General features: G+C 36.7%; 1 protein-coding gene across 4 annotated transcripts in view; it reads left to right on the forward strand.

The window, feature by feature from the left end:
* The window catches only part of LOC138701158 (pyridoxine/pyridoxamine 5'-phosphate oxidase-like), a 31202-nt gene extending 4684 nt beyond the window's left edge, over nucleotides 1–26518 (forward strand). For all 4 annotated transcript variants that reach the window (XM_069827774.1, XM_069827775.1, XM_069827776.1 and 1 more), the window contains 5 exons: nucleotides 262–418; nucleotides 5118–5217; nucleotides 7590–7643; nucleotides 10486–10691; nucleotides 13270–26518. In XM_069827774.1, the coding sequence (XP_069683875.1) occupies nucleotides 262–418; nucleotides 5118–5217; nucleotides 7590–7643; nucleotides 10486–10691; nucleotides 13270–13435 (683 nt within the window). In that variant the 3' untranslated portion in view covers nucleotides 13436–26518. The remainder of the gene's footprint in view (nucleotides 1–261; nucleotides 419–5117; nucleotides 5218–7589; nucleotides 7644–10485; nucleotides 10692–13269) is intronic.
* Nucleotides 26519–27440: the final 922 nt, after the last annotated feature.

The raw sequence follows: 27440 nt of genomic DNA on the forward strand, positions 1-27440 counted from the left end.
CCATAACTGTGAGTAAACAATATACAAAATTTGCATAAATTTATTGCTGCGAGTATATTATTATCATTTCATGCTTTATCATCAGAATAAAAAAAATTTAAGGCAACACCTAAGTTATATTTCTAGTAAATAAAATTGTAAATAATACAGTATTTCTAAGACATTCTATATAAATATGGCTGGCACTAAAATTATTAAATAACGATTTAGAACACTTTATGTTTTATATCAAATATTTATATGAATTGTATTTTCTTTCAGGAATGAGGAAGGAGTATAAAGACAAATCAGACACATTCACAGAAAAAGATTTAGTCGCGAAAGAACCTTTCACTCAATTCAAGAATTGGTTTGAGGAAGCCCGTAATCATAAGTCAATACTGGAAGCTAATGCTTTTTGTTTAGCAACAGCAACGAAGTGAGTAATTGCTTTTGATGTAGAATTTCATTGCAAACAGTACCTATACTATTGTTAACTTGTTTAAATTATTACTACAACATCAGTTTAGTCAACTGTCCCGTTTCGGGCAGTTTTGATCTCTCCTTTCAGATCACGAATCTTTTCAGTCGTACGACATTTCGGTCAATACCACATTACAGTACAACGATACTCGGGCATCGTTTCGGTATCACAGACATGATGGTCATTCTATTGTGTTGGCTGTATCGTACAAGATCCGTCATCCGATTGTATTGTCTGTATCCTGTACCTGCTTTGGTTTAACTTGTCTCAGTAGCAATAAAACCAAGTCCCTTCAAATGAGGGTGGAGATTATAGAAGGGTTGTAAATTTTCAGGATTCCTTTCAAAACCTTGTTATTGTACAGACTACTGGAACTCAGTTTCTTGAAAGACAAACTCAGTGACAGAACTACACAGTACGAAGAGAGATATTTTGTTATTTTATTTTGTGCTACAGAATGTATCAACTAGTCCCTTCCGCCACTGGATTGATGGACGGCATTGCTCCACTCCCCCCATCGCCATAACAATACAGACGAAGTAAGACATATCTCCTGTCTCTCTCTTTTCACAGTGAGACAAGATTCATCACACAGGCTTTAGCAGTGTAAGCTCCATCATTCGTACGAGGCCTGTCTAAAAAGTATCCGACCTTAATTTTTCCCGCGTAAAGTTGTGATTCTAAGGCGGCGCCACTGTGCATGGTGGAAGGAGGAACTGTAATGCGCATGCTTGAATTTTTTCACCGCATTCGCTTGTGCCAGTCACTGGCTGGTGGTCGCCAAGTAAGGTGCTGTTCTAGGTGTTTGTCGGATTTAGTTTTCTCGCAAGATGACTGAACGAATTGAGCAAAGATACTGCATCAAATTTTGTCAAAAGCTTGGTGATTCTCAAAGTCAAACAATTCGTAAGATTCAGCAGGTGTTTGGGGAAGATGCGATGGGTGTAACACAAATTAAGGAGTGGTTCAACCGATTCAAAGATGGCCGCACATCAGCGGAGAGTGAGCAGCGTTGTGGCAGGCCCCAAACTGCTCGGAGTGCAGCTGTTGTTGAGAGGGTGCGAAATTTGGTGATGGCAGATCGTCGTTTGACCGTGCGGGAGATTGCCGAAGAGGTTGGAGTGAGTAAAGATTCTGCACATGCAATTTTGCGTGATGATTTGAACATGAATCGAGTGGCTGCGAAATTCGTGCCCAAGTTGTTGTCCCCGGAACAAAAAGACCTCCGTCGTGACGTTGCACAGGACCTTCTGGACACCGCCAACACTGATCCTGGGTTTCTGAACACCGTGATAACTGGAGATGAGTCATGGGTGTACGGGTACGACCCAGGAACAAAAAGACAGTCGTCGCAATGGAAGCATCCCGAGTCTCCAAGGCCGAAGAAAGCGCGGCAGGTGCGAAGCAAAATCAAGGTGATGCTGACTGTTTTCTTTGATGTCCGTGGAATTGTGCATCACGAATACGCACCGGAAGGACAAATGGTGACAAAGGAGTACTATTACGATGTTCTCCGGCGACTCCGTGATGCAGTTCGGCGCAAAAGACCAGACATGTGGACGGCGAACAACTGGCACTTGCATCACGACAACGCCCCCGCACATTCATCCCAATTGATACACACTTTCTTGGCCAAACATGGAATTACAACCGTTCACCAACCTCCCTACTCTCCAGACCTGGCTCCTTGCGACTTCTGGTTGTTTCCAAAATTGAAGACACCACTGAAAGGAGCCCATTTTGAGAGTAGAGAAGAGATAATGCGGAATGCGACGACGGAGCTGAACACCATTCCAAAAGAAGACTTCCGGAGGTGTTTCCGGCAGTGGAAGGATCGGTGGGCTAAGTGTGTGCAAGCACAAGGGGCCTACTTTGAAGGGGATTAGGGTCCCAACCCCGTCAGGTATTTGAAATATTTTTTCTGGCTAAAGGTCGGATACTTTTTAGACAGACCTCGTATTCGGTTTAGAATTACTTTAATTCTCATTCTGTCACCACTTTTACACAATCCTGAATTATAACAAAATTACTACAGCGAAAATGACGCATAGTTCAATGCAAGAAGAACAAACAGTGCTTATGTTAAATGAATTCTGTTACCAATTTTACACGTGCAAGAAACAGAAAGCCTGTCGTTACTGGTGTTGTGAGGACAGGAAAACATGTAGACTTACAGCAAGATGTACTACTGGTATTAGTCTTCATAGCATAGAGATATTCGATGCTGAAATAGGGAAAGACAGTCATCCTTCAGGGTGGACATTGACGAAATTAATAGTGAAGATAATCACGAATTTGATGTATTTATACCACAAAAATAAAATGCAGTAGAAAAATTGTCTTCTTTCATTCTGATCGAAGAAGTGAGTGATTTCAGTGACCCAAATGATTGACCGAAAAATCGTGACCCAAATGTGCTGAGTGACTTAAAAATTCTGACCAATATCCAGTGACGAAATACAACTTTGAGCGAAAAAACGTCACCCAAAAGTCCGAGATCAATGTATCTGTGACCCATACATACATTGACCAAAGTCACTGCGAATCAACTGTCCAATAGATAGCTCTGAAGCTCACGAGTGATACCAACAAGGCACCACTTATGAGGAAAGTAGGCCAGGAGATGATGGCCAGTTCCTTTCCCCCACCATTGCATACATCGCTGACTAGCTGCATGTTACACTGTCAGATGTTGTCCTTGTATTTTGTATGATATTTATGTAATTTTTACAATTATTTTTAGTTAGATATACAGGGCTCCCACACGAAAGACCTTTTCTGTTTCGAACACATGCAACTTACGTTTAATGAAACTCAGATAGATAAAATTGGTACTGGACTGAGACATCCGAATTAGCCCCCCCACCACCTGGTCTTACCTATCTGCCCTGATCCTGATCTATTAATCGGTTATTAGTTATTCGAATTACAGTTTTGTTGGCTACGTCCTTATTCCAGAAGGTCTTCAATTATAATATTTTTTAATAAATTATGTACCAAATTAGGCTACGCAGAAAATTCCAAATAATTATTTTGGATAAAAAAAAACAAATTTGAATATTTTTTTTTTCTTTTTTTTTTTTGTAATTTGACCTCTGATGTTACATTAAGGGGAGAGGATGGTATTTTTTCGTGAAAAATGAGTAAATTAAAAAGAAAAAAAAAATTAAAATACTCTGTGATGTGTGTGGAATGCATAGCATAACATTTTGTAGATATTTGTGCCCTTATCGGATGTTGAGTCGCCATTTTTAAACTTCCTGCGTTATGGATTTTTAAATCACTCGCCCACTTTTATTGTTGTTTCCGGTAAATTAAATTTTCAAAAAGTGTTTTTCTTTCTTTAAAATACTCTTTGATATGTGTAGAATGCATTGCATAACATTTTGTGGAGTGAAAAAATTTATTAAATCTACATACTTAGACTTCAACAAACAAAATTTGATAACACAATCTCAAGGGAAAAAATGGAACTCTCTTCATCATAATCCACAGTTAATTCCCGATTTACCACGAAAATCGTCTGTAGCTGCATTTAGATTGGCAACAGGCCATGATTGTTTGGCCAAACACGTGCATAGAATTGGAATATATCAGTCCCCTAACTGCCCATTGTGCAACTCAAACCAAGAAATGGATTCGGAACACCTCAAAATCTGTGCTTCAGTGGATGACCATGATAATATCTTTGAAAAATATTGGAGTGCAAGAGGTCAAATGACTTTATTGTCAAACGCCTGGCATTAGAAAACAACAACAACATTTTGTGGGTATTTGTGCCCTTATCGGATGTTGAGTCGCCATTTTTAAACTTCCAGCGCTATGGATTTTTAAATCACATGACCTCTTTTATCGGTTTCCAGTAACTTAATTTTTTTTGCTACATTGCCAGACAAAAATGGATATAATTTCTGAACTATTAAAGATACATGCATGAAATTTAGGACACACATTCTTTCGACTATTAGGAAACTTTTCTCTGTAACAGAATTTTGTTAATTGATTTCATTTTAAAAATACGTCCGTTTGTTTGCAAGAAAGGAAATCAGAAAATTGTTATTAAATTTCAATTGTTTATTTTACAAACGTAGGGAATATCAAAGTTCTGTTACAGACAGTTTGTAGAACATGCTTTTGCAAATACATTGCAAAAGACTCTTTCAATCTATCTTTAAAAACGGTTTAGATATATCGGTTTTAGTACAATCCTGCATTGGGTATATTTTTTCAAATTTGGGCTCCCAAATAATTTTTTTTCAAAATTATTATATTTGGTTGAGTTGCTACAGCTATGAGCTCTCTACATGCAAAATATTAATATTTTACAACAAATAAGAAAAAAGTTTTAAAAAATACCATCCTCTCCCCTTAAATAGTTCCACAGTTCCCCTCCCCCCCACCCCATTTGGCTCCTATTAGTTTCTTTAGTGTTCTTGTTTTGTGAAAAATTTTCTGGGTAACAATAATTTGAGGTGATTAATCAAATTTTCTTCAAAACTCCTTATCCAAAATTGATGCTATTGTGAAAAGGACTTATATTTTAGTAAGAGTAACAGATTGAAAATTTAAAATTTGTGACTTAAGTTTTATTGAATGTGGTTCTTATACTAGCGAGAGTTTGTGAATATCACTAAAGACAAAGTATTTCTTTCAGAGATGGACATCCTTCTGTTCGACAAATGCTCATGAAAGGCTTTGGAACAGACGGCATTACATTCTTCACAAATTACAATAGCAGAAAGAGTCGGGAACTTGTAAGTAGCTATGATCTTATAAAAAGTTGAGTCCCAAGCTATATCTACAGTTTAACATTTAAGCTTCTGTTATATATGACTGTACACAAGTTGAAATGTTATATGTATACGAAAGATAGAAATTTGTGGTAATATTCATTATAAATTTAAGGTAATATAATAACAAAGTAATATTAAATTTAACACAAGAAAGACAAATAATACATCTTGATTACACAACACATTACACTACACAAACACACCCCCACGGGAAACAAAACAAAAGGTGCCAAGACCAGCAACAACCAATTCTGATGATAGCAGGCCGAAACATGTTAACAAAGTAACATAAAATTTAACACAAAGACAAATAATACATCTTGATTACACAACACATTACACTGCACAAACACACCCCCACAGGAAACAAAACAAAAGGTGCCAAGACCAGCAACAACCAATTCTGATGATGGCCATTAGCAGGCCGAAACATGTTAACAAAGTAACATAAAATTTAACACGTGAAAGACACATAATACGTTTTCCGAAACAAGTGATATAGTGTTAAAAGTTGTGTAATCAAGATGTATATATAAACTTAATCCATGTTGAATCTTTCGTACACTACTTTTAACATTTGAATATAAATAATTGATTAAATGGCGATCTTAATTGTGTAAGTATGTGCAGCTTACAGCTGTTTCGGTGCTTCTTCACACCATCCTCAGAGCCTACTAGATCTCGGCGTCATCTCGAAATTTGCTGCCTGTTGTGTGGGTGCGTTCGATTGTTGAAAAGTGTTGAAATGTGGTGTCAAATAGTGTGTGTGTTCTGAAATTGATTTGTGTGTTGAGAATTTGATCAGGGTGTGTTTTAGTGTGTCTGTATATTTCATATTGTACAGACACACTAAAACACACCCTGTGTATCTCAAAATCTGTGCGTCAGTGGCTAACCGTGACAATATCTTTGAAAAATATTGGAGTGCAAGAGGTCAAATGACTTTATTGTCAAATGCCTGGCATTAGAAAACAACAACATATTTCATATTGTTCTAGTGTGTTGACAGACTGGCAGATCATTCCAAACTCGATACAAAGAACACATTAAAGCTATAACCAGAGGACACAATACATCTACATATGCCGAACACATAACTAATACTAACCACACATACAATAACATAAATACAGACATGGAAATCCTAGACTTACAACCCAAAAACCAAAAACTCAACACCCTAGAACAATATGAAATATACAGACACACTAAAACACACCCTAATCAAATTCTCAACACACAGATTAATTTCAGAACACACACACTATTTGACACAACTCTTCATCACACGAACACACCCACTCAACAGGCAGCGAAGTTGAGATAGCGCTGAGATTTAGTAGGCTCTGAGGATGGTGTCAAGTAGCACTGAAACAGCTGTAAGCCACACATGCTTACATAATTAACACGAGTAAGATCGCCATTTAATCAATTATGTTATTAACAGAATAAAATTTGAATGGAATTTGAAATTATTACGTCTCTGAAAAGGAACACTTCACATTAAGTAAACAATATATATTCATATTCATTCATCCATAGTGTCCTGTCCAAGGGCAGGTCTTTCTTTGCAAATCCAGCATTCTCCAGCTTTTCCTAACTTTCTGCTTTCCTCTTTGTCTCCTCATATGATCCATATATCTTAATGTCGTCTATCATCTGATATCTTCTTCTGCCCCGAACTCTTCTCCCGTTCACCATCCCTTCCAGTGCATCCTTCAGTAGGCAGTTTCTTCTCAGCCAGTGACCCAACCAATTCCTTTTCCTCTTCCTGATCATTTTCAACATCATTCTTTCTTCACCCACTCTTTCCAACCTAGCTTCATTTCTTATTCTGTCTAAATAAAAGTGAGATTTTTTATCATTCACCCATATGAAGCCAATTGTGCAGATCAGTTTACCGACACAGTCGTTGCCCAGGGTGTGTCATAGGAGGCAGGTCTACGCTACAAAAATGAGGTGATGGAGATTTGTTCGGATGCCAGAAGGAAATGGCTCCTGGGGAAAACTCCTATTTTACCTGGATCACAGGCTTGCCCAACACAAGTTAATGCCGAGGATCGAACTCGGATTCACAGAATTATGAATCCAGGACTCTAGCCACTAAACCAGAGTGTTTGCTTATGTATTAAATTTTGTAGCACGGGAAATGCCATGACGTTTCAGTTGTCATGATAATATTTTACAGTGCTGGTGCAGTAATATGGCATATTATGCATGATTTTCACTAATGACAAAGACTTGTGATGTTGGTATACAAAAGTGTAATATTAAGTATCATGAATACTGGCACTACTCGTCTCGTTGCTAATTAAATTATATTTTATTTCCAGGCTGAGAATCCTCATGTTGCCCTCAATTTCTATTGGGAACCACTGAAGAGAGCTGTAAGTATTGAAATGAACCATCACACACATATGCATACACACAGATTATGTACACACACAAAAATAATAATTAAGGAACTTTGGTTCCAGGATTAAAATTGAATAACAGTAAATATTCATCATAAGGGGGCTGGTGTTGATGACCTAAAAATCTACTTAAAATGACATTAAAATGTTCTTAAACTAATGGTAAAATGACATAAAATTAAAAGAAAATGACATTTAAATATTATTTACCGTACTCGCACCACAACTTCTTAAAAATTAGTCACCTTGTTTCAATGACTGCCTTGCAAATCTCTGAGAGAGGAGGCAACTTCCTGGCATTTGGCTAAGATAAAGGAAAAGGACATGCAACAAAATGAAAATTTTGAAGGAAAACTATAGATTTTAATGAAGGTTTACAGTGGTTTCAATCAGGGGTGGTCCATGTCAGTGCCTTCATTCTCCGTCTCCTTCCTTGCTTCACTTTTGTTACCAGGTCTTTCAGATGAGGGAGTGTGAATGACAAAACAAATTGTGGGCACAGCGTGCATTCTTGCAATCTTTGTGTTAAAAATACTGTCTACTACAGTAGACATCCCTTCTGAACCATGTTGAGGACACAATGTCCTGTCCAGGACATGGTGAAAGTTTCCTCCCTTTCAAACATAAATTCTAAAGACACCCTCGTACCGACAAAAGAACAGTAGTGGTCAAAGTCCTCATTTAAACTAAGCTGTTGTAAGCATTTTATATTACTTCTGTTGTGTGAAGTGAAGTGTTCAGTGGAATGAGGGATGGACTTTAGAGTCTGTTCCAAACTATAAAACTCAAACTTCACTGCTATTCACTTATCAGTATGTAATTACTACTGACCTATTTTGGTTAGAAAATAATTTAATAGATCTATCGGTAAAGAAGAAAGTAAGATGCATTCAAAATTATCTAAAAGTTCTTTAAAGTATTAAAAATGACCAAAAAATGCCGAAAAAATATAAAAATGACCTATTAGTTCAAAAACGTCAAAAAATGCAATATAAGAAATTACTTTTTTACATTGATATCAACATAGAAAGGATTTCTATATTAATAGGCATCGTTCTAATGTGAAAAATAAGATGATAACTTTTCATCAACATCCGCCCACTATTCATCATCATCATCATCATCATCATCGCTGGCCAACTGAAGAAGTTTTCCCCATTCTTCCCCATTTAGTGCCAAGTTTCTCCAGTTCTTAATTTCAATTATTTTTACATCCCCTCTCACGCCTTCTTCCCATCTTAACTTAGATCTTCCAACTTTCCTGGTCCCTTCTAGCACTGCATTAAAAATATCCTCTTTATCATTCTGTCTTTGGCACGAAGTACATGTTCTGCCCACTCCAGGCTTCTGATCTTCATACATCTAAGAATGCCTGGTTCACTTATATAATTCATGATTATATCTCCTTCTCCAGACCCCATTATCCGCCACTTCCCCAGAAATATGCTGCAGGATCCTTCTTTCAAGTATGCCAAGTTACCTCTCATCAGATTTCGATGAAGTCCAAGTCTCAGCGCCATATGTTAATACTGGTCTTATTAATATTTTATACATCATGACTAGAGCCTGGATTTTATGTAATATGAAAATAAGAAATGTGTAACTAAAAATAGCAAAATATGTAGATAAATATGTAATAAATAAGAAATATATAACTTAAAATCTAAACTTTATTAGATGTACTTCTGTACACTAAATTACAGGTGCACAGGTGCATTATTGTTTGGAGGCACAATTAATAATTAAATATTTTTCCATATACTTTTCTGCAGTCATTGATTGTCTCGTCAACAGTGACCCATACGTAGGAATCGCCAAGTTAAGCACTCTAATTGTTTTGTGTCATTATAGCTGAAATTGAAGAATGTCATGGCAAATATATCTATTGTGACCAGCCTTATGGGCTAGTGGTCAGAGCTTCTGACTAAAGTTCATGAGGTCCCGGGTTCGATTCCCTGTTAGAACATAGGAATTTTTCCTTAAAGGGGAATGTTCCTGTGTTCGTCTTTGGTCTGGAAATTAGGTTAGGCTCAGATTTAAGACCGCTCCTGACAATTCATAATCATCTTATCACAATATCATCATCATCATCATCATCATCATCATCATCATCATCATCATCATCATCATCATCATCATCATCATCATCATCGGGGCAGCGTAACTCCGCCTTCCAGGTGCTCCAACCTCAGAAGTGGGTGAGACCAAAAATGTCAAATGACAACCTGGTGGCTTTGGATTAAAAAAATTACCTATCGCAAAGCCTCTAATCGCAGTAATATTGAAAGTATAATGAAATGGATGACACGAAGGTTATTTGATTAAGTCCAACAGTATGAAGAGCTTTATAATTTATGAAATTAGAATTATAGCAATGCAATAAGGAGAAAGAACGTATGGGATGAGATTGGGAAAACACTAAATTAACCAGGGATGTCTTTCGTAGTTTATTTATGTTACAGAGCTATTCATTTTATTTCCACATTCAGTTCAGAACACTACAATGAAATAATGTGGTCTAGCGGTAAATTACAACACTATTTGATGATTAATTCGGAAATGCTGATAAGTGAGCGATACTATAATAAAAATCCGAATGCAACGAACAAATTTTTTCCGGTAAGCGAGCACCTACCTTTACACAACATTCTGTTTCATCCTAGTGAACCTCCAATAAAAAAATCGGTGAAAGAAATATTTAAACAAGCCCAAACTACAAAACTTTCCAAGGCATGTTTTTAAAATCTCACGTTTAAGGGCATCAATACTATATTTGTCTTATTTAGAAGATAGGTTTAAAGTATGATTATTCAAGGTTCGAATTGAGGGTCAAGTTCAGAAGGTGTCAGCAGCCGAGTCGGACGAATACTTCCAGTCCAGACCTCGAAACAGCCAGATTGGTGCCTTAGTGAGTGAACAAAGTAAGCCTATAGCCAACAGGGATGTCCTCAGCGACAGAGAGAAGCACCTTAAGGCTGAATATGGTGATGGCGTAAAACAAGTTCCTCGACCTCAACATTGGTAAGTATGTTTGTTAATGAAATAATAATAAAAATAAAATTTTTTCTTCCATTAACATGGATCATATGAGGAGACAAAGAAGAAGGCAGAAAATAGGAAAGATTGGAGAAATCTGGGTTTGCAGTGAAATACCTGCCCTTGGGCAGAATGCTGAATGATGATAATGTTAACATAATTGACAGTTACAGCCATATAAAGATGCACAAGGAAACTGCGAATTGTGAAAGATAGAATAAGAAAAACGGAGGTGTAGATTTAGGCAGATATGTGAATGCCAAAAATTATTTTTTTTTATGTTAGAGCTTGCTGGAACTTGACAGGGATCAGCAGACTTCATTGTGGAAGTAATGAGTCCTTTATGTACAGAGTGAACCCTGAGTACTTACTTACTGGCTTTTAAGGAACCTGGAGGTTCATTGCCGCCCTCACATAAGCCCGCCATAGGTCCCTATCCTGAGCAAGATTAATCCATTCTCTATCGTCATATCCCACCTCCCTCAAATCCATTTTAATATTATCCTCCCACCTACATCTCGGTCTCCCTAAAGGTCTTTTTCCCTCCGGCCTCCCAACTAACACTCTATATGCATTTCTGGATACACCCATACGTGCTACATGCCCTGCCCATCTCAAACGTCTGGATTTAATGTTCCTAATTATGTCAGGTGAAGAATACATTGCGTGCAGTTCTGTGTTGTGTAACTTTCTCCTTTCTCCTGTAACTTCATCCCTCTTAGTCCCAAATATTTTCCTAAGAATCTTATTCTCAAACACCCTTAACCTTTGTTCCTCTCTCAAAGTGAGAGTCCAAGTTTCACAACCATACAGAACAACCGGTAATATAACTGTTTTATAAATTCGAACTTTCAGATTTTTTGACAGCAGGCTGGATGATGAAAGTTTCTCAACCAAATAATAACAGGCATTTCCCATATTTATTCTGTGTTTAATTTCCTCCCGAGTATCATTTATATTTGTTACTGTTGCTCCAAGATATTTGAACTTCTCCACCTCTTCAAAAGATAAATTTCCAGTTTTTATATTTCCATTTCGTACAATATTCTCGTCACGAGACATAATCATATACTTTGTCTTTTCGGGATTTACTTCCAAACCTATCTCTTTACTTGCTTCCAGTAAAATTCCCGTGTTTTCCCTAATTGTTTGTGGATTTTTCTCCTAACATATTCACGTCATCCGCATAGACAAGCAGCTGATGTAACCCGTTCAATGAACCCTGAATAATATCATTAATTTCAGTGGGTTATTCTTTGAGATATGCTAAACAAAAAAGTTTCATACAATTTTTTTCGTTTTTCCTCCCTTTTCGAGATGAAAATTGTTTTATATGAAATAGTTCATAGCGTGTTTTAGGAAAGTCATTGATTTAATACCCAATATGCTCAGTCAATTTAAGAGAGCAGTGTATTATGATAATAAGTGATTGAAAGTATTTTAGTTTTGTCCTTCAAATACAGTAAAACCCCGATAAGACGCTGTTCAAGGGACCGGGTGTAAACCGTGTATTAACCGGGACCGCGTATTAGGCAGGTATACTAATTTGGACTTATATACAGTATCTATTAGCATTTTTATTTATTGAAATACATGATTCATGAAACGTAATATACTGTAGTATTACTCCATTATGTAATTACTGTACTGTACGTTAAAGACATTTACAATATGTACTGTACTTAATTCTTTCGGAAAAAAAAAAAGTCACTTATAGTTGTTTGCCATGTGCGTGTTCTCCAAGTCCTCATGTTTACCACACTTCAGTTTCCTGCGATTACATCCTCCCGACAACGTCGCAACTGTAGTGATTGAGTCGCGATTTTTTATTATCGTTCTTAATATCGATGATGGGATTCCTAATGAATCAGAGAGTTGTTTCTGAGTAAGAGTACTGTTCTCATTGTACTTTCGTAAGATTTCCAATTTTTCCGACACAGAAAGGGCTTTTCATTTAACACTCATTGTAATCACATTCACAGACATTTCAATACACAAAAGGACAACAAACTGCCCAGCAAAAATTTCCAGAATTTTATTATGGCCGAGTGAGGAATGCTGCTTGAGAGAGAGGGTTAGCAAGAAGGTGAGGTATTGTAACTGTATGTAGGCTTTAAGCGGGGAGGTAAAGAGTCAAATAAGAGAGCATAACAAGAGGGTGGGGTATACTAAGGTATGAAGTATGAAGGTTTAAATGTGCAGGTAAAGGGTCGAATACCAATACTTTTCAGGTAATGACACCAGTGAGTTCAGTGACCAAGATGTTTCATTGCTGAAAATTAGATCGAAAATATTCCACAAAAACAGCGTATTATGCGGGACTTGAGCACAACAAACAGGGTATTTTATAAAGGCGTTATATATGAAATGTGCAGGGACCGGACAAAAAAAAGCGTATTACACGGGATAGCGTAATAAGCGGTCGCGTCTTATCGAGGTTTTACTGTATGCAGAAATTTGATCCAATGGAATGTAACTTTTTGTTAGCAGTAGTTGTTTTATGAGCTATGATTACATTTCTATTAGAGAATTGGAATGTATAAAATACTTTGTCCTGTTGCAGGGGAGGCTTCTTAGTGGTACCTGAAGTAATAGAGTTCTGGCAAGGTCAGACAGACAGATTACATGACAGAATTCGATTCAGGAAATTGAAGTCTGGAGAAACACCTGATGGAGTCCTGTTACATCAGGGGAACAACGGTTGGGCATATGAAAGACTTTCTCCTTGAACATTACATTTATTCATCTTAAGAGGTAGTAATGTAAATGGGCAAGAAATTTTGTTTAGAGACATGTGAATATTTATAACGAATATTTAAGTATTTTATAAACCAAAGTCTGAATTTCCCAGATATGTGAATCACACTCAACATATATTTTTAAAAATAATTTTAACGATTAATTCTATTCTGTTACTATTGAATCCAAATTTGTTTAGGTCGTTCTTTAACGTATGTTTCCTTCTTATGTTTTCATAAATTTTAGTGTAGGCCTACAGTTTTCTAATCATGGCTGTAAAACCATTGTTTTTTTTTTAATATGTTAAATAATGTCGAAAATAGACGCAGTTCGGGTTCAAATTCTTGAAGTTAATAATATTTGATGTGACTTAATGCAAAATGTTTAATATGGACCTACTGATATACTTTTGGCAGCAATAATAGTAAACATATCATCTCATTTGTGGTTTCAGTTTGAAATTGACTTAGTTGATGAAGAAAACAAAATATTCACAAATCTCTGATTTTCGTCTTAATCTCTCAATATTGTAATTTTACGGTTATGTGGGTCCATACATACAGTATAACCCAGGAGTCACCAATTAGAATTAAACAAAGTTCACTTTGAAACATTATACAAGTCCAAAGTCCGGGACTATAAATGTAACAAAATTGTTAAAAATGTAATTGGTATGAATAACGATATACAATGCACACTTATAAATCCGTTACATCGAACTTTAATGAAATAAATTTTACAAAACACATTTTAATAATTACAGGGCTGTAAATGGACATTTTCACCAACCAGAACACTCTGTTATATTCGTGGATTCAATGATGTTGGTGACGACAATTATGGAATGAATGACCAGTTAGATGATTAGCAGCTGTTTTGGTCCCACGTTTTTGGTACCTTACACTTGGGCCACGCTTTTTCGGTCATTGGTATTTTTGGGTCACTCCACATTGGTAATGACTTTGGGTTTGGGTAATTATGGTATATTGGTACCTACTTCGGTTGTTATACCCTCAAAATAAAATGAAATGGAAGGAATAATTGTAGCATTGAAATAAATAACGATTTAAGTACCAAAATCATATTTATTCAGGAAAGAAAAAACTGTTTAAATTAAATATAATCATGAATACATATACAGAAAAATTATGATTTAATCATTAGCTATAATTCTTTAATCCCTATTTGTAATTCCCAATATTATTGAATAATTCTTCTGCAATTTAAATTGCAAATTGAAAGAAGTGAAACTACGTAAATACCAAAGTATTTACATGAATAATGGGGTACGTCCACTAGGAACAGAATGAATAATATGATGTATGTACCAGAGATATTAATCAAATATTACAGAACTAAATAATTTCACCCTTTAACACAGTACAATGTTAAGCGTCACTCTTGTTCAAGCAACTGTTCATAGAATCATCTGTTCTCAGGCTTCAGGAATGGCAACATAGCTGTTAGATTGTTTATTTTTTCCTTTGAAAGTTTGCTACCGCACTTCAGTTGAGGAATATCGGTCTACAAAATTATTTTTGGTGCAGCATTTTTCTTCATTACCCAAATGTCACTCCAGGCTTCCAAATCATTAAGAGTTCTCTTCACTTGTACAATGCCTGGCCTATCCTATGTAATTTTGATCCATTTAGCCTGTGTGATTTGTATGTTAGTGGTATTGACTACACACATTCCTTCCACGTTTACGCCATTTTCTTGATATGGTCTCAGTCACCTTAATTTCACTTTAATATTACCATAACGAATAGAAAGAAGAAGTGCGCGCACTCCTATCTGTTCAGCATTGTCGATGGTGACCAAGAGAATTAGTGGCGCTGCGATCGGTATTGCTCAGTTGGAAGCGAATATCCATAAAAGAAGCAGTAGAGTGTTCGTTCATTTCGTTTGCTTTTTTAGTGTAATTAAGTGCGTTAAATACTTTAAGTGCCAATACACTAATCTGCAATTATTCGTACACGAGTGACAAGTGAGTAGCTCTCACGATTTATTTATTAAAGGACGAGATTATTATGTTTTTGTCGTGTTATATTTGAAGCAATACCTTCGTGTTTTGTTCCGGGTTGTAGGGCGTGCATGTTTCATTTGCTTATGCAAAAAGAACAGACAATAAAAGAAAAATTGAGCGATGGAATGTGGGGCGACATATTTCACGAGTGCATAGCCAGTATTACCTCAATTGTAATTCAGCCACCGGGAACAGGATGCTGCTTGGATCATGCCATGGATATCATACCGAAACTAATTTTTCACTATATGAAATGTCGGTTCTTCTTCCGGACGAAACAAATCCGACGAGAACTCCAAGCTCCGAGAGCCGCCAAATCATCTCGTAAATTCTCCAAAGTGTCGGACAAGTAACTGTTGGTGAGTACATATTGCATGCCTACAAGCAGCCCTAAGTTAAGTTTTACATATTAAACTATTATTTGTTTTACAGTGTGATGTATATGAATGTGTTTTTCTTTCAAATAGTCTTAATGTTGTAAGTACAATGCCAGTTACGTACGTATATGGAGCGAAAGGTAAACAGTGCAACTTACGTTAAATGTATTTACGTACTTACACACGGAACAGACTGAGCGAACTCTGCACTAGCGCTGCGCGGTATCGGCCGTTTGAATTAACAGAGTGCGACCACTACTTCTTTCTATTCGTTATGATATTACTAAGAACTTCCACTGCTTAAATTTGCGTTGAAAACTGTTTTCTCACCACCACGTACTGCTATAGCCAACTGAACAAGTTCAAATATGTTCTGGTACATAGCTCATATTTCGTGGAACAATGCCGGGTACATAACTCAACTGCCATCTATTGTTATAATAACATTCACCTACTTCTCCTGGTGTTTGAAGTTAGCCCAGTTTATACGTAACAGGTGTCCTGCGCCGTGGCATCGTGGTCTAAGGCATCCTGCCTCGGACTCGCGTTATGGAATGTGTGCTGATTCGAGTCCTCATGGGGGAAGAAATTTTCTCATGAAATTTCGGCCAGTGTATGGGACCAGTGCCCACCCAGCATCGTGATGCACTTGGAGAGTTATGATAGGTAGCGAAATCCGGTTACGCAAACCACCTATAATGGCTAGGGGGCTCATCATGCTAACCACACGATACCTTCATTCTGCTTGGATGATCGTCCACCTCTGCTTCGGCATGTGGCCATGAGCTGGTCGGTCTTGGCCCTTCGTGGACTGTAGCGCCACGGATTATTATTATTATATAGGCATTGACATATAGATTTCATTTTTACCATTAACCCAATTTCTCGTGTTTTGGTACTTACGTCATTATTTAATTCAGTGCTACAATTAGTTTTATTGTAAGTAATTTGCACAGGTACTATTCCATTTCTTCCTCTTCACTACCACTTTCAGCCGCTTGCTCACTGGGATTAATATTCAGTTTTTAGACCAGTGTCCTTAAATAAACGTCCAACTGTCCTCTGGTATTGTAGTCCCATAATGAACACTATTTCCTCCTGGTTCTTGATGTATGTTTTGTTCAGGAGCAGCCTTACGTTTCTTAGCCCTCCAAGCAGGCGTACAATATCTTGTTCATTATCTTGCTGTCCTATTTAACTTATCCAAAAATTTCGAGATGAAAGGGTGTCACACAGAAACTAATTTCTGAAACTCGTTATGCCACCCTGTCACTGAATTTTTTGTGCGTTGTTTACTCACGCATTATACACATTCCATATTTCCGGAGGCCGAGCTCTTGGCCTTCCTCATGCACGAGTCGGCCTGGTTGGTGCAGTTGGTGTAGCGCTGGCCTTCTATGCCCGAAGTTGAGGTCGATGGCATTTAAGTGACCTGCTTAAATGCGACAGGCTCACGTCAGTAGATTTACTGGCATGTAAAATAACTCCTGTGGGACAAAATTCCGGCACACTGATGACGCTGACATAACTTCGGCAGTTGCGAGCGTCGTTAAATAAAACATAACATTTTCCTCGTGCACGTATACCCGGTCCACATAATCTATTAACTTCTGTGAGTTATCATCACAACATTCCGCTATGAAATCCAAGTGTCTTCAGTATCATCCACGAGAACAAAAGGCAAACCGAAAATCAAGTTTGCTTGCTGTCATACCTGGCTGCCAGTTGTAATATATTCCCTTTGCAGTCCCATTGTTGCAATGCACCTCTACAGTGATTGTGAAAAGTGGAACAGACAGCCCTTAATCTCAACTCTGGGAAATGCAAGTCTTGCGGCCTGCATATCTGCCGATTCAAAGTCCATCATAATTCTTTGAAGTGTGATGGTTATGAATCTTTTTCGTGCATTTTCCACAATTGCCTGATATACAGGGTGTATCACGAGGTTATCCCCCGGTTTATTGAGATGATTCCTGGTGTTAGTTGGAACATAAAATGTGAATACAGTAATGGGGTGACATTCATAATTAAGGAGTTCCAGCAATGTGAAAAAAAAAACTGAAAAAAATTTTTATTTGAGAATGTCACTGACAAAAATGGAAATCATGGTTGGAATACAAACAAGAGCTTCATTTTGTACCAGTCTCTTGCATTTAGAGTGGATTTAAAGCAAATGTTCAAAATTTCCTCCCTGCATCTGAAGGCAAAGACTCACACGGGTGTGAACCGCGCGTGTAGCAGTAGCGTAGCATGAAATTTTGAGCAGGGGAAGCTAATTCAAGTTGTTTTTCTTGTACATATGAGAAAACGTATTACAAAAATATAGTCTTAAAATAAATAGTAGTCAATGTCAAGTCAGCAGTCCGAAGGTTGGTCGGAACCTCGTAAGTAACACCAATAAGGCATGACCTCAAATGGTATGTAGTAAAATATGATTTCATATCTCTAACAAATAGACACGGTCATTTGTTTTTTAAATCGCACTTTTGTTCGTAAGTCAGTCTTGATAATAGAATTGTCCTAAAAATTCAAGTAAATTAGTGTCAGGAACTGTTATTTCACTCATTATTTATTATATCAGCCACAGTGCACACTAACACTTCAACTGAACACAACTCACGAAAGGGATAACTCGGAAACTAAATTATTTGCAATGTAAAAGCTAGCTTCTTGCGAGCCTTGAGACCAGGATAGTTTAGTTAGAAAGGGATGGAAAATCTGCGGGGTGGGTTACACAGAAGAATGAGTGAAAGGAACCAGTTTTCTTGGAAGCTGGTGTGTGCAGGCTTCTTGTTTACTGCTGCATCACAAATCATCCTGAGCTGCCGCATCACAATATTTAACGCGTAAATATAAATTCTATTAAAATTAATCAATAATTTTGTTCATAAACTGCAGGCTTATTATGAAAGTATTATTAATTGGGGAAGCTGAGCTTTTTAGGTTACATTGACGCTATGCCACTGGCGTGTAGCATTTTGTAACTTCACATGTTTGTTTCTTATTGTCGCTGCTGCATGGAGAATACGTTGAATCAACTCTTCTCGTGTTTGCTAGGGTGCCACAGTGTCTTTCATCCACTCCCAGATGCAGCAATCTGGGGATCTGGCAGGCAAACGGTTGGATGATCATGTGGTTCTAAATGCTGCACTTTTTGCACACGAAAAGGATACAGTCCGTTCTCATGAAGAATTCTCCATACCTTGGACTGTAAAACGTTAAATTCCCCCCCCCCCACACATCGTTAGTCCTGCACAAACATGTCTAGCGCTAAATACACCATGGCGTGTTTCGAAAATCTGTTGTAACTCCTTAATTATGAATGTCACCCCATTACTGTATTTACATTTTTTGTTCCAAATAATACCAGGAATCACTTCCATAAACTGGGGGAAAACCTCGTGATACACCCTGTATACGTCTATATGTTCAGTATATATAATTTTACAAACTGAAATTCGGGCAATTACAACTGTAAATATATGCTGTTGCGATAGATGAAATAAGAATGAATATTAAATTTGCTCATAAATTAAAATGATATCATCGGCATGTAAAAGATTAAGTTATATGTATATAATGTTATACATATTTGAGAGTCCCGAAACTAATTTTCGTTAAATCCAGGAATTCGTTAAGTGTGGGAACATTAAATTGTGGTTATACTGTATACTAGTTACAGTAATTTTTAATGTTTTATAGTTTTATTGTAACTTGTGTGATTGTATATAAGATAATCAGTTACATTTAAAATAAAGAGTAAAAAAGAACAGTAAACTCTCGATTCAATGGACTCCGGATTTAACAGGACATTTTTTAATATTATTTTTTAATTTAATTTTTTTGTTATTGTTATTATTTCTGATCTCCGGTCGAAGCACGGCTTTTCTAATGAGAATAAAATGTAGTGCTGCGTGACATGGTGATGCGATTTCCCGCCATGCAATTGTCATTACGTTTGTTTGCCAGCTGCAGCTCGCCATATTGTTGGTTGGTTGTTTTACAGTGCTTTATCAACCCTACTATGGTTATCTAGCATTGAGTGAGATGAAGATGATAATGTCAGCGAAATGAGTCCAGAGTGCTGAAAGTTATCCAGCATTTGTTCTTAATGGATTCAGGGAAAAGCCTGGAAAAAATCTCAACCAAGTACCGGTAACTGCCTTATATAGTGAGATAAAAATGTACATTGGTCCTGTATAACGTGGTTTTTTTGGGGTTATTTTACGATGCTGTATCAACATCTACCTTATTTAGCATCTGAATGATATGAAGGTAATAATGCCGGTGAAATGAGTCCGGGGTCCAGCACCGAAAGTTACCCAGCATTTGCTCGTATTGGGTTGAGGAAAACCCCGGAAAAAGCCTCAACCAGGTAACTTGCCCCGACCGGGATTCGAACCCGGGCCACCTGGTTTCGCGGCCAGATGCGCTGACCGTTACTCCACAGGTGTGGACTATAACGTGGTGATCTGCTATTTTTATGATATTGACTTCAGAAAAATGGTATGTGGATTTAACATGTAATGTTCATATGTTCAAATTATAGCATTATGTTATTGTTTTTAATAATTGGCGATTTAACATACTTCCCATTCAACACACATCCTTTCGCCCCCAATAGCCCATTAAATCAAGGGTTTACTGCATATGTTTGTTGGCTTCAGAGTACGAAATATGAAATATGCAAGATTATATAAGTTACTACACAGTCTTCCATGAATGTATGTAGCAATTTATTGAGAAATATTCTATTTTAGATAATATTTTTTTTGTGACATGAATATTTACATTATATCCTTATATCACGTTTAAGTAAAATAGGAGGGGAAAAACCAGTATTCATGATAATTGTTTGATGAAATTATATAGTAGCCTTAGGAAAGAATAATAATATGGTTTCGGAATTTAAAGTATATATATTTTTTCACGTGTTACTTAACAAGTTTCGGCCTGGGGGCCATCTTCAGAACTTGGTGGTCTTCCTACCTTCTGATTCTGTTTTCTGTGAGGATGCGTTTGTGTAGTGTAATGTGGAGTCAAATAGTGTGTGCGTTCTGAAATTGAGTTGTGTGTTGAGGATTTGGTGTGGGTGTGTTTTTGTGTGTCCATATATTTCGTATTGTCCTAGAGCATACATGGGCACAATTTTCGGTTACGTGAGGCACTCAATTTGAAATAGTTTGTTTACTAGGAGAAGAGACTGCAGAGTAGGATGGGAAATATAAACTGCTGTGACCTGCGTCACTTTATCGTAATCGCTAAGGCGGTCAGTGGTGAATTATTAGGAAAGCGCTTGGTTAACTTGAGACTCTCGAAAACTTTTATTCAATTTGGCAAATTAATTCGGCAGCTTTAATCATAAACCTCTTTACTATTTCTCCATCATTGAATTGCTTTAAATCACAGGCGAGAAATTGCGTAACTAGCCAATAATATTCAATCACATTATCTACGTTTATTTTCTTGAATATTCTGGCGTTTATCAAGATTACTTAATAGATTTGCACGTTCTCGACCTAACATAATTTCAGAAAATCATATTTCGTTTTCTACGCAAATTTGATATTTTTTTATAAATTTCTTTTGGAAATAATACGTACAAACAACATTTAATTCCTCGTACCTTTTAATGCAGCGTGTTTAAGGTGTAATGTCGTATTTAGTAGATATATATGCAAATGTTATGATCATAAATTTTCTTCGGAATAGTACGAAAAATAACATTTAATTTGTCTTACCTTTTAATTCAGCATGTTCTTTATGACATAAGGAGTAATGTCGTTGTATATTAAATTTATTAATGCCTAATAGGATTTTCGAGCATAACACACATCGTATGTCCTCCCCTTCTAAACAGCAAAAAAACTCTTCCTCCCATTTCTCATGAAATAATCATTTTGTAACGCGTACACACTGCTTTGATAATGCCATTATGCCACCACTGATATTGCTTATGAAACTGATATAGAACCTGCCCACGCCTAGGAGCTACATGAGGGAGGGACGGGGACTGTGAAGGTGATGTCACTCAGAGCGATAAGCTCTGTGAAGGTCAGTGAGGCATTATTTCTCAAGTGAGGCACGATGCCCATCCATGTTCTAGTGTATTTAGTTTCTGGTTTTCCGGTTGGAGATGTAGAATTTCCATGGCTATGTCTGTGTTGCTGTAGGTATGGTTGGTGTTTGTGATGTGTTCTGCATAATGTGGAAGTGTTTTGTGATTTGGTTATGGCTGTGATGTGTTCTTTGTAACGTGTTTGAAATGATCTGCCTGTGTAGAAGTTGAAGTTGTTACAGCTATTGCATGTGAGTTTGTATACACCTGTCGGGTTGTATTTCTTTGTTTGTGTGTTGAGATGCTTTTGTAGAGTGTTTTCTGTTCTGTATGTGATGTTGAAATTTAATTTCTTGAATGAGGTTGCAATCTTGTGTGTGTTTTCGTTTTCGTATGTTAGTGTGATGTATTTTTTGTGTTCTTGTGTTTGTGTTGTATTCCTATGTTTTTTGTAATTATGTTTTGTATTTTGTATTATATTATCTGTTAGGTTAAGGGGAGAGGATGGTATTTTTTTTAACTTTTTTCCTGTTTGGAGTAAAATATTAATTTTTTGTATGTAGAGAGCTCATAGCTGTGGCAACTCAACCAAATACAAATATATAAAAAAAAAATTATTTGGGGGCCCAAATTTGAAAAAAATATACCCAATGCAGGATTATACTAAAACCGATATATCTAAACCGTTTTTAAAGATAGATTCAAACAGTTTTTTGCAATATATTTGCAAAAGCATGTTCTACAAATAGTCTGTAACAGAATTTTGATATTAGTCCCTACGTTGGTAAAATAAACAATTAAAATTTAATAACAATGTTCTGATTTTCTTTCTTGCAAACAAACGGACGTATTTTTAAAATGAAATCAATTAACAAAATTCTGTTACAGAGAAAAGTTTCCTAATAGTCTAAAGAATGTGTGTTCTAAATTTCATGCATGTATCTTCAATAGTTCAGAAATTATATCCCTTTTTGTCTGGCAATGTAGCAAAAAAAAAAAAATGAAGTTACTGGAAACCGAAAAAGCGGGTGTGTGATTTAAAAATCCATAGTGCAGGAAGTTTAAAAATGACGTCTCAACATCCGATAAGGGCACAAATACCCACAAAATGTTATGAAATGCATTCCACACATATCAAAGGGTATTTTATAGAAAAAAAAAATTTTTTGAAAATTTAATTTACCGGACACAACAATAAAAGTGGGCGAGTGATTTAAAAATCCATAACGCAGAAAGTTTAAAAATGGCGACTCAATATCCGATAAAGGCACAAATACCTACGAAATGTTATACTATGTATTCCACACATATCACAGAGTATTTTAAAGAATTTTTTTTTCTGAAAATTTACTCATTTTTCACCAAAAAATACCATCCTCTCCCCTTAAGGTTGTATCCGTTTTCTTGTGCTTTGTGTTTGAGTTTAGCTCTTCTTTGTAGTCTTGTTGGCTCATCGGTATATTGAATAGTCTGTGTGCTTGTTTGTATTATGTTGGATGATTGGATGTGTTCTGTATGTGCGTTGTTGTTGTTGTTGTGGGTTTTCTTTACTAGTTTATTAACTGGTCAAAGCATATAATATATACTTTATATTCCGAAGTGATATAGTGTTAAAAGTTGTGTAATCAAGATGTATAATAATATGGTACTGAAAATATTTAAAGAGCACAAAATGGCCTCATTCTTAAATGTCAACTTCGTGTTCATTCCTGTTTCATGTGATAGGCATATTTTTAAGTTTCTATTTGCATTTGAGTGAGTCATTTTAGAAAAGAGACTTAAAGTGCGATTATGTTATGGGCTTCAGATAAATATGTCAGAGATGCCCTCGTTGCCATTTACATATGTACGAATGTGGATATGTTTACCTTCCTCCATTTTCATTCCACGTGGTTCAGGAGAAATTATGTTTTATGCAATAAAAGACATAGTTTTGTAAGTGGAATACACTCGCAGTGACTTTGTTGTATGTCTCTTGAGATTTATTTATAATCTGAAAGTATTATATAATGCTGTACTTGTAAATACGCATAAATTAATTTAGAAAGTTTTGGTAAAGAATTGTTAAGGATTTTCAAAACAGTACTTTGTCAGATTTTTTATGAATATATCATGTTATGTTTATATTGGATGGATGCAAAAATTCGTAATGTTTTCGCTGTGACAAAAGTTTTTATTTGAGATAAACAGAAGACAAGAATGAATGTATTCTCCTACATTATCTAGTCGACCTGGTCTTCTGTGCCCGAGGTTGCGGGTTTGATCCCGGGTTAGGTCGATGGCATTTAAAGGTACGGTCACACGTCGCTACTTTTGCAGCGCTACTTTTATACTGCAGCTGCAAAAGTTGCGTGTCGTGTTCACACGTAAGCCAAAACTAGTGTGCTGCATGCTACTTTTCGTGCTGCACAACCCGAGTACTGCAAAAGTTGCAACTGGAGGTTGCGAGTCTGTTCACACGCAAGACGCTACTTTTGCAGCCGCAGTCATGCTGCAGGTTCCCATCTCCGTGTTGACTTTTCAATATACATTTTGTGATTATGTTCGGATTATTAAGAAACTCATGCGAAAGCTTCCTTATCTATTATTTGCTTTTCTGTCGTATCTAGTATTCAGAAATTGACATTATTTTTACTATAATGATAACCAACATTATATTCACGTAATCAATGTTGGCAACCCTCCTGTTTGGAACTACGCTACGGAAAATTTAAAAAATGAATTATATCGTCAGCAGTTATGCTCAGACTGTGTTGTATATTTAATAACTGTTACAAATAATTTATTTTCATCACATTTAACATTAAAATATATCCAAACAATAAAAGTATCATTGGCACATTTGGGGGTAACACTGGTTGCAACCGCAGCAAAAGTTTCAACAAAACCGATATCAAAAATGCTGCGGCTGCAACCCTGAGAACCCTGTTCACACGTCGCTACTTTTAAGCTGCACGCAGCATGGAAAAGTAGCGGGCAGCAGGTTCGGCAGCCGCTACTTTTCGGGTTGCACCGTTGTTCACACGTCGCAGTACGAGAGTTGCGCAGTTTTTTGTACTGCAGCGCTGCAAAAGTAGCGACGTGTGACCGTACCTTAAGTGTGCTTAAATGCGACAAACTCATGTCAGTACATTTACTGACATGTAAAAGAACTCCTGAGGGACAAAATTCCGAAATACCTCGGCAGTTGCGAGTGTCGTTAAATAAAACATAATTTACAATTCTTACATTATCTATGACTCTCTATCAGTGCTGGGGTAGTTTTTCGATTCCATATCTGAAGAAATTTGGTGGTTTGGAGTTACAGAAGTCGTCAAGCCAAGTTTGTAAAGTATCTTCGTTATCAAAGGAGTTCCCTTGAAGACTGTTGGATAGAGAACTGAAAAAGTGGAAATCAAAGCAAGATCGGGGTAGTATGGGGAGAAGGATGTGGAATCATCTCCCAACTAAGCTCCTGGATAGCTGCTTTCGTCATGTTAGTGGAGTGCGGGCTTGCATTATCGTGTTGTAACAGCACTTGATGCAGTCTTCCCGGTCGTTTTTCTTCAATTGCGGCCGCAAGGCGTCTGAGTTGTTGGCAGTTATGATTACATTCCTGGGAAAGCAATTTATAGTAGCTATACAACACCTTCTTTATCCCACCAGATGTATAACATCATCTTATGCGGATGAACACTAAATTTTGTGTGGGGTGTTGTGTGTTGAAACGACAGAACCTTTTTCTTGCTGTGCTCTCTCTGATGAGCTTCTCCTGGTACATGGCAAAAATATTTCGACTGCCTTCACTGCTTTGCTTCTCTATAAAAGTGAACTAGAAGAATGTGTCGGAAGAGTTCTTTTTTTTTTTTCCACTCGACACTCCATCTTCTTTGGCCCACACATAGTACAAATTTTCTTCAAATCCGCAAAATTCAAGATGTATTTACAAGCACAACACTCCAAATGACACACAATAAACAATTTCCTAACAACTCAATGTTGTGGTGACGAAAAATGCTACGGACTTATGCATCAACCTAATAATAATTGAACTGAATTGTGAATTGCAGAGTACAAATAAATTTTACAGCAAAGTCACCGGCCTGGTTATTTCTGCATCTGTTACTTAGGGATTGGATTTTTAGGTTTTAAAGTTAAGAATAACCCGGGTATACCGGTAGTTGAATGTATATGATATCGGATAGAATCATTTTGAGGCCTTGTTCAAAAGACTCGAACATCTAACAAAGAAGAACTGGGTCACATAGATTGAAGAATGAATCTGGTGAAGCATGCGTAGTAATTTGTAAATAACAGTTGAGACTGTTCATGTGAACTTGTGTTTGAAAAGCGAACACCATCTAGTGAAGCTACCCAGATCTTACGTGAGTGGAAGCTGTAGCCAATTATAGTCGATGGCGCGAACTTTGTCAGTGACGTCATTAGCTACAATTGGCTTGCTCGTTTTCAGTACAGTACCTAAAAATCCAATGCCTGTTATAATCTACTTACTTATTCTGCAGAAGTAAATTGTAAATGTAATAAAATATAGTATTGATGATTTAATTATTTATCTGTAATTATATTTAATAAGTGGTTGAGAGAAATAAATAATTGTTACAAATATAGAAAATTGTGTTGTTTGACTATGCCTCTTTATGTGTATTACTATGAATTCAAAATATTTTATGTTTTTAACACTGCCTGCTTGAACGCATCCATGCCTGCTCATTCAGTGGTCAAACCTGTAACATGACCTTTATATTATGCCTATATCCACAAGCGACTTCACTGACCATTAGGAGCTGCCATCTAGCGACAATTTTTTTTATATTCAATAAGTTGCTCAGTTACAAAAGCTGCAATGTGACAGAATTAAAAACAATTTTCAAGTTAAAATGGCAAATTAACTACTAGTAGGATATTTTATAGAACTTGTAAGGTTAAGTTATTTTTGTTCTTAAAAACAGACAAAGATCATAGTATATTTGGCGCTGCCTCCTACCATTTCAGCTAAAACATTGTTACAATGCTCTTATGAGCAAGCAGTGGTTTTTAACAATTTAACATCTCGTCAAATATCTCACTATCACCAATACCATCTTAGTTAATACAGCGTCGTTAAATAACCAAGTAAAAAAATTAATTTGGAGGCTTCGCCCCCCCCCCCCAACACCCCAATTCTATTATCAGGAAAACATTTTTGGATTTGTGAACGCCTCTTGCTAACAATGTAAAAAACGCAAGAAAAATTAAAGTACTAATTGGCGGGCTTCGCTCCAACCCCATTAAGTAGTTATTTAATTAGAACAAAAAGTGATACTTTAGTGTACGAGTGAGACATTAACAGACGAGGCGTTACCCGAGTCCGGAATTTCGAAACCAGTGCGCGAAAGACACTTTCGTACTAGTTACAATATTTTTTGCACAAGTACATGGAAATACCACAGTCTAAGCTTAGTATATACAGTCACGAAGCTCAATACGTAGTAAATATGCATCCATAGATAGTTGCTGACCACTATGATCGCTAATATCGCCTCATTACGGACAAT

This window comes from Periplaneta americana, chromosome 6 (assembly GCF_040183065.1).
Source record: "Periplaneta americana isolate PAMFEO1 chromosome 6, P.americana_PAMFEO1_priV1, whole genome shotgun sequence".
NCBI classification, from domain to species: Eukaryota; Metazoa; Arthropoda; class Insecta; order Blattodea; family Blattidae; genus Periplaneta; species Periplaneta americana.